At 45.0% G+C, this 8,561-nt stretch overlaps 1 protein-coding gene across 1 annotated transcript; it reads right to left on the reverse strand.

The window, feature by feature from the left end:
- Positions 1-2,918: 2,918 nt before the first annotated feature.
- Positions 2,919-8,199, reverse strand: LOC125520390 (far upstream element-binding protein 1-like; the record flags this gene model as incomplete). Its single annotated transcript, XM_048685312.1, is given in 7 exon segments — positions 2,919-4,211; positions 6,620-6,736; positions 6,812-6,883; positions 6,959-7,054; positions 7,162-7,347; positions 7,472-7,695; positions 7,858-8,199. Coding segments are annotated over 7 exon segments (2,141 nt in total), but the record flags the coding sequence as incomplete, so codon positions are not given.
- Positions 8,200-8,561: the final 362 nt, after the last annotated feature.

Raw genomic sequence — 8,561 nt, forward strand, 5'->3', positions numbered from 1 at the left:
AATATATTTCAACACTCCTAGACTTGAGAAGCATCCCAGGGATGCCGAAACAGTTAAAGTACATAGAGCTTAGTGATGGGACAAAGAATTTTGACGATGAAACAAAGATAGGACGGGGAGGATTTGGCGTGGTGTACCGTGCTAATGTGCTTGGAGGGTGCATGGCCGGAGCACGGAGGTGGCACTGAAGCGATTTTCTACGGCCAACACAAAGGGCCGGAGTGATTTCCTGGCGGAGCTCCACGTCATCAACGGCCTCCAATTGCCACAAATAAAACATGTGATGGCACTAGACAAAAAACAGCACGGACGTGAACACAAAAGATGAAGATACTGAATGAAAAAGGACAATTTCCCCATCTAAACTTTTCAAAACAAAATCCGGGGGAGGGGGGCAATGACCCCCGTGTACCACATAGCTCCACCATCGGATACAACTGCTTGCATTTTGTCCATTAAATTGATAAATGCAATTGACTGATGCACAGACCACAATGAATTTAGTTTCATTCGCTGGCTTTGGCATATAATCTCCATTTAATGCCGAAAGAAGTATATATACCATCCTAAATTTCCAGGAATCGACCACATTACCCTCCTCAACTCAACTCAAAAATGGCTTACGTAATCTCCTCAACTTTCAGAAAGCCGGACAAATCCCCCCTAGTGCCCTAGTGAGTGGTTTGGGAGCCATGACACCTATTTTCTGGCCACCCGTTTTCTGCATCATGATCCGTGCAGGCACTTTTATCTTTTTTATTTATCCCAAATAAAACAACATATGAACTTCAGATTTTGTAGGACGACAAAACATTCTAACTACAATGTCGGAAGAAACTTCCGGACTTCAAATATATTTTTACTTGATAAAAATCTCATTTTGTATATTTACATCTGACCCAAAAATCCAAAAAAAAGTTCAAATAACCATTTCACACGTTGAAGTTCTAAAATTTGGTTGACCTGCAAATTTTGAAGTCCATATGTTGTTATTGGGAAAAAGATAGTTTCATATAGTGAGTTAGTTGGCTAGCATAGATCTCAACGCTATGTTGAAGGATAAGGATAGGGGGTGCCATATGAAGCCCTAGCGCCAAAAAACCACTCTCGTGGCAGTGGTTTGTGCCAGTGAGGCTTGAGCGAAGAGCGACAAAAGTGACCAGGGCGGAAGAGGGACGTCGCCGGCGAGCTCCACTGCGTCCCACCCACGTCCTGCGAAGTGCTCATGCTCTGCGACGACGTTGCTGCGCTGCGCGAGACGTTGTTGTAGAAAGGGAGAGCAGGAAGAATATGAGCAACCAGACTTGTATTCATCTCATGCATAGTGTCCATGTTTACAGCCGTGCGTGGAAACCAACCGTTCCCTCTAACATAGCCACTGCTCGCATGAATATGCTACTGAGGAGGAATTAGGAATGGGGGCCAGAGAGAGAATGTGAGGAGAAGCGGACGTGCACGCGTTGCAGTCTTATGTCTCAATGGCGCAGCCGCTGCGCTGCCCGTTGTGTGCCTGCACCCGTGCCAAAAATACACGGCGCTGCACTGCCTTGTTGTCTGCTCGCGCTCTTGTTGGGGTGCACCGTGCACGCGCGGGCGGGTGCAACCCGCCAACCAACGGAAGCTCGGCGAGGGGTCCTTGTGGCCCGTGCGCAACCGGTGCCTCGTACTCAAGCTCTACGGGGCGAACGGCGGTGGAGGTCGTCGACGACGGCGATGTTCTAGTCTGACATCTACTCCCTCCGTCCCACAATAGCTTGCAAAAACGCCTTGTATTGTGGGACGGAGAGACTAGGTCTTAAGAAATTGTTAGGTGTTCCTCAATGTTGATGCTGTAATACACATTAAAAGGGTGAATGTATGGTAGCTAAACATGTATAGGCTTAACCGAATGCCGCACAACAACATGTTTGTATCAAGTATTGTCCTTGAATATCATTTCATCAAGTATTATGGTGCATGGTGGCTTACAATGGCCCCTAATCAATGAAGATATGGTGTTCGTGACACACATGGTTAAACTAGCATATGTTGGCTTGATGTTCATGTTTCATAGGTCATGGATATAGAGACACTAAATAAATAGTGTGGACACGCACTAGTAGAACATTAGTGTCGGACACACTAATTTTGTGACGCAACTATATGTCATATGTTAGTCTCAACTACAATGTGTATGATATGCCCTGGACTGAGATCCCTGCTTTGTTCTCGAGATGTGAATCAGACATTTTTAGAGGCTACCAAACACTACTCTATAATTACGTAGTCATAAAGGTAGTTTTCAGCCATACCGTCAAACATTGTCGCAGAGGCACGGTCTATAAGATAGAATTTGAGATATCTATGGGCCTTCAGAAGTCATATTTGAACATCTTAAGGGAGACCAATCTACCCAACAAAGATGAGCCTGCTATTGCAACCACACTCCTCATTTTCAAACCATGGTGTCATACTACTTCATGCGACCTTCATTATATCTACATACTACTTCCTTCGTTCCAAATTACTCGTCGCAGAAATGGATGTATCTAGAATTAAAATACATATGGCAAAGGAAAGGGGACATCTCCTAGACCATGCCAAAGGAAAGGGGACAGGGAATTTGGTGGCGGCACGAACGAATGGGAAAGGAGGGAAATGTTGGGGGTTCCTAGCCAGGTTACATCTTGGTGAAACTTAGTAAGTTTGTTAGATCTCCTGGCTGACAAGTACTCCCTCCGTTTTTGACACTAGAAGGCTCGGGAGACATTCTACAAGAAAAATCAGCACAGTATATAGTGTCACTAAAATTAATAAAGGGGCCGAAACCCTAAACAGAAGTCAAAATTGCTTCAGCAAGCAGAAGAATGAACATAGCTAAAGCACAACAAAACCAACATGAAACAAGCAAGACATGCAGAAATTACTCTCACAGGCAATAAGCTAACCAGGTTCTCTTTTCAACTCAAGAAGTTCAAAGTTAACATAACAATCTACTAGTACTACAGAGAGTATAAACTTTTAGAAGGCAAGCCTGGCGGAACATCGCAAAGATTTAAAGCAGCAGGTGACAAAACATATATAGCTTTCAAATATATCTTGCTGTCAGCAGGGCTTTGGAACAGAAGTCAGGCAGTCCACTGCCCGCCGTATCCAGCAGCAGCAGCAGGCTGAGGTGACACGCCCTTTGCAACCGCAGGCTGTGGGTTTGCAGCAGGTGCAGCATAGCCACTTTGAGCTGCTGGTGGCGCAGACTGATCATAACTTGGTGGGTTTGTAGCTGGTGGCTGAGTGTATCCTGCCTGACCATATCCAGGCTGACCAGTTGTCGGTGCAGCAGCATATCCTGACTGTGGGTAGGCATTTCCATAGTTGGGATCAGCTGGGGCTCCCTGATAACCATAGTTTGCATTGTTTTGAGCTGACTGATCACCGTATGCTGGCTGTGATGCAGGATACTGCGCATAGCCGCCTTGTTGACTGTACCCTGGTCCTGCCGGAGCAGTCTGACCATATGCTGCTGGCCCTTGCCCTTGCCCACCCTGCTGTGAATAACCCTGCTGAGCATACCCATCAGGTCCAGTTGGGTATGTTTGACCATAAGCAGGAGGTTGCTGGGCTGGCGGAGCATAAGATGCAGGCGGTGGTGCCTGGTAAGCACCATCTGCAGGTGCACTGCCTCTGGGTGGCCATTGTCCAGGTCCACCATATGGAGGTCTAGCATAAGGATCTGGCTGTTGAGGGTAGCCTTGCTGCGGACCGGCTGGTGGCTGCCCATAGTACTGCTGGGCTGGAGCTGGAGCACTGTACCTAGGATCACCATATCCAGGGCCATAGTTCTGTGGAGGTGCAGACTGCGGATACTGAGGCTGTCCATAGCTTGGAGCTTGTGATGGGCCATAGCTGTTGTAGTTACCTGGTCCAGGGGGGTAGTTTGGTGGCTGGCTTTCATAAGGTTGAGATCCCTGTTTGTAGTAGTCATAACCACCACCCTGGTGAGGCGGAGGGCCCTGCCTCTGGTCCCAGCCCATGCCACCTCTTGGTGGTGGCTGCTGTGGGTAACCACCATAAGGGGGTTGAGAGTATGGCGCGTTCTGAGGAGGCCCTCTTGGTGGATATCCATACTGCTGAGGTTGAGACCGTGGCCCCCACTGAGAAGCTGGGCCATGACCCTGAGGGTTGTGATGTTGCGGACCATAGCCACCAGACTGAGTTGTGTTTCTTGGAAATGTCTGTATATAAAAGTATGTTAGAAACCAAACAAGAAAAGTAAATGGCAAAGACAAAGGCTGGATATAAGATGTATAACAACATCATAGAAGGATAACTGTCATATCAAAGTTGTACACCAATAAACCTGCAAGTTCGTGCTAGTAAAAAACTTTTCATAGCTACAGCATTCAAATAAAGTAGTCTTCCAAGAGAAAAAATACAAGTATGCATCTTATAACATTTCATACCCTTATGTGGACATCTAAAGTGAAAAGTGCAACACAAAGGGCAATAGAATCAACCATCCATGAATAAACACATAATGTCAATGAGATGAGACACTAGTATTAGAATGCAAATACCAACAATCATCACATTCAGTAGAATTAAGGGAACAAGAGCTTCACAGATTGAAAGAAACAATGTTTACAATTCAACATATTTCCACATCTCCATACAGTTCAGAAATAAAAAAACATGGCAAGATCACATACGAAGCACTGACATGATAACAAGGTTAATTAGCCCAAACTTCATAAAGGGACAGACAGGGACTGCAGTTGTGGGGGGGTAACACATCATAAAACTAAGACAAATGATGTGACATAGTTCACAGCTTTTCGACTATAGAGAAGTGGTTCTGCAGACAACAGAGAGTTGCAAACAATTTAGTTTAGCAAACCTAGACATGGTGATGCAGTATCCTTGGCATGGCAATGATACAATTGGTGCAGTCTTCCAATGCAGGATTGGTTTTTCTTTCCATTTCAGCCATAAGCAGCCTTACCAGTTACCCCGACTACAAAAACCATACGAGGGCAAGGGACAATGATCAATATCCCTCTGCTGTGATGCAACGGATGAAGGAGATGACCCCATCAGGAAGGCCTAGCTGAATCTGCATTGGTATACCCAGCCAACTCCAATTGGCACCTTCAACAAAAGATAATTCACGGAAACTGGAAGGGAGATAACCTGATGTGTCAGCTACGACTTCCGATGTAGGAAACAGTATCAGATTTTATCTAGAGTTAGCAAGAGGCTAATTGACCAAACCATGTGTGAAGCCAGAGCCAAGGATCAGGTAAAAACATTGAGGGCAGTCCAGTTACACTAGAACCATGAACTCTTCTATTATTGTTTCTGTAACTGTATCCAACTTTCCTAGGTCCAAAATACAAAACCATTCAATATTAACTGGTGGTGAACCATTTATTCCTAGTTCCTAATTTTGTTTCTAAATATAATCGATGCTGCACATTATGTTTCGTACTGATACTACATCAAGCACAATAACATGATTGGCAGGTTGCAGGCAACACTCAAAATTTTATAGTGACATGCAGAACAAAAGGTGGCATACTAGACATTTCAGGGCAAAATACATACTAAATATTTCAGGGCAAAATTTGGTGGAGAATATAGCTCTAACAGTAACAAATAACCCACAATAAAATTATGTGGGTGAACCTACTACAACCCACAATAACCCACAAGCCGATTGCATGTCACTGACTGATTGATCGATCAAGGAAAGTAGGGCAAACGGAGAACTTACCTTCCAGTCCAGTTAGGCACTTCTATATATCAAGAATGTCATACAGGCCCATTAAAGAAGACACAGATTAGTCTAGTCATACTTCAGATTCCATAAATGGGCAAGGGGCAATATAAAACACCCCAAGCACGATAAAGTGACTATTTTCGGATTGCTATTTAATCAAGAATGCACTTGCGCTAAAGTGTGCTCATATACACATGAACAATGTTCAAATTTACAAGATGCAGAGTTGGAATGAAACAGCCACAAATGTTAAAATGGGAGCATCAACGCAAGTTACAAAAATGGCATAAACTAGGACAATTTTCAATTTCTATTATCAGAATATAAAAGGTTTTACTCCAAAAAACAACTAATGGGAGACTCCTTTCAGGCAAAACATCTCCAGTCTTATTCATAGACAAGGCAATTTGAACATAATTGACAACAAAGTTTTGAAAAGTTAAGATGATTAAGTGCATCACATTTATTAGCAGCATTAGCATAGCACCATGAATAGCATATAATTAACTACCAAAATGGTGACATAGAAAAAGCCAGTTGTACCAATCAGACAAGGTAGAAATGAAATACACAGGCAATCATACATGCTATGATTTCGTACCAAGTAGCATAATACACAAACTTGATATTTTGGCGACAACGCTAAATTCAATATCACTATGTTTATCATAGGGGCATAAGCATCATGCAGGTAATCACAGCACAAGTGTACATATGGACAATAGACAGAATGAAGCATTACTGAGTTGCTCACTGCACAGATGAATGATAAAAGGCATAAAGCAGGATCACATCAGCCTCAAGCATCAGAGGCTTCATCACAGCAATAATGGAGCAAAAAAGCACAAAGCAGGGTTACATCACCTGACTCATAGCTTGCTTAATCAACTCTTTTGCAGCTTCTATCTGCTTCTTATTGCCAGTAACACGTACAGTCCTTTCGGTCAGTGTAGTACCCGCCGGAGGATGTTGAGGAATTAACTACATTAACATTTACCGCCGCCCTCAAGCCTCAGTTGACATAAGCTATAATTGTTTAAAATGCAAACTATCTACCTGGATTCGAGCACCCGATCGGGTTTGCAGGTTTTTAATTGTCTCACCTCCTTTTCCAATAATTAAACCAACCTACGAAATTGATAAGATCAGAGAAGAGTTAGGCAAACGAAACAGTTGGATTCATCACCAACATTGAAAACTAACCTTATTATCAGGGACTAGCATCTCAAACTGCTCTGAACCTGACTGACCAGACCCGAAACCTTTGGCTATCAAGGCAGGGGAACCGCCAGCCTCAGCCTGGAATATATGCATTGGATAGAGCCTTAGATGTAACTTTTACCAATATAAGTTCAGCGAACATAAACTACTTCAAACACCTGAGTAAGTTGATACATTTAGCATACCTCAGCTATAACACTCTTAATAAGCTGCTCAGCCTTGTCAATACTCTCGGTAGTTCCAACCAATTCGACTGGACGAGTCGTGGCATCTGAAGGAACATCTGCATCCTTTGTAATTTGGATCTTTGCGCCCGAGCTCATTTGCAGGTTTCTGATTGTTTCACCCGCTTTTCCTATTAGAACGCCGACCTGCATGAATTTCCACCATCAGCATAAGCAAATTATGTGTGTAAATCAGTAGTAGACACGAATTTCTGTGTTTGATGCAACACTGGCCCCAAAAAACAGATTTCATCGAAGCCAATGGTTATACCTTGGTATTGGGCACATCAATTAGGCGGGTAGTCTCCTGCAGGGCACCGGTTGCATCGCCTTCTTGCTGTTGTGGCGGTGCTTCAGTTGCAGTCTCTTGTGGCTTGACCTCATAACTTGTCTGCAGATCACCAGCAGGAGCAACCTCGGCATCTGCCGCCCCCTCAGTAATCACAGCGACTGGCTCCTCGGGCTTCTCGGAGGACTCACTGTTTTGCACGGCATCTGATCCCAACAGAGATAACGAACGGATCAGCAGACGGATTACGATCCAGGCTTAAGACGAACCGACCATGTTTGACAAGCTAGAATCGTCGCCGAGACAGTAAACCCTAGGTACAACCGCACACGTGGATAGAGAGGGGGTGGGGCGCGAGAGAGATTAACCTGCGCCGTTGCCTTCCACGCGCGGTCGCTTGGCGTCCTCCCCGGCGCCGTTGGCCTCCGCGCCCGCGTCGACCTCCTCGAGCTTCCTCTTGTGGTCGCCTTCGGCCTCGGCAACCTCTGATGGCTCCTCTTCCTGCGTGGGGGCGGCCGCCGCAGGGTCTGGTGCAGCGTCTTCCTGCACGGCGTCGGTGAGGTCTACGACTGGAATCTTCATCTCGGTCGCTACCTCTGGCGGCGCCGCCGATGCGTCGGAGTCCGCCATGGGGATTAGGGTTTGCGGTTCGAGGGCTCCGGTATTCGTACGGGGGTCTGGAGGCGCCTGTGGGGATATGCGAGAGAAGGAGCCCGTGCCCCGACCTGTCTTGGTTATATAAAAGCGTGGTCGGAGGCGTATTTTACTTTTAAGCTCGGGATATTACGTGCGCCATGGATAGACACGTATTTGACTTAGTTCGCAAGTTTTTTCTTTTTTCTTTTTTGATTTGAGGGGAAAGTCAAGCACGCTATAAATGAAAAACGTAATTGGAAAAACAAAGCACTTTTTACTTTTCTCTTGTACTTCTATATATGTTTTTCATTCTTATTGTGCCTGGTTCAGCATTGCCTTGAAGTGTCGTCAACAATGTGTTTGCATGACAAAAGAGCAAGCACACTAACACACTAAACACGAATAGAAAAAAAAAACTTAGGCATGCATGGTCATA

The sequence above is a fragment of the Triticum urartu genome, chromosome 7, assembly GCF_003073215.2.
Source record: "Triticum urartu cultivar G1812 chromosome 7, Tu2.1, whole genome shotgun sequence".
Classification (NCBI taxonomy): Eukaryota; Viridiplantae; Streptophyta; class Magnoliopsida; order Poales; family Poaceae; genus Triticum; species Triticum urartu.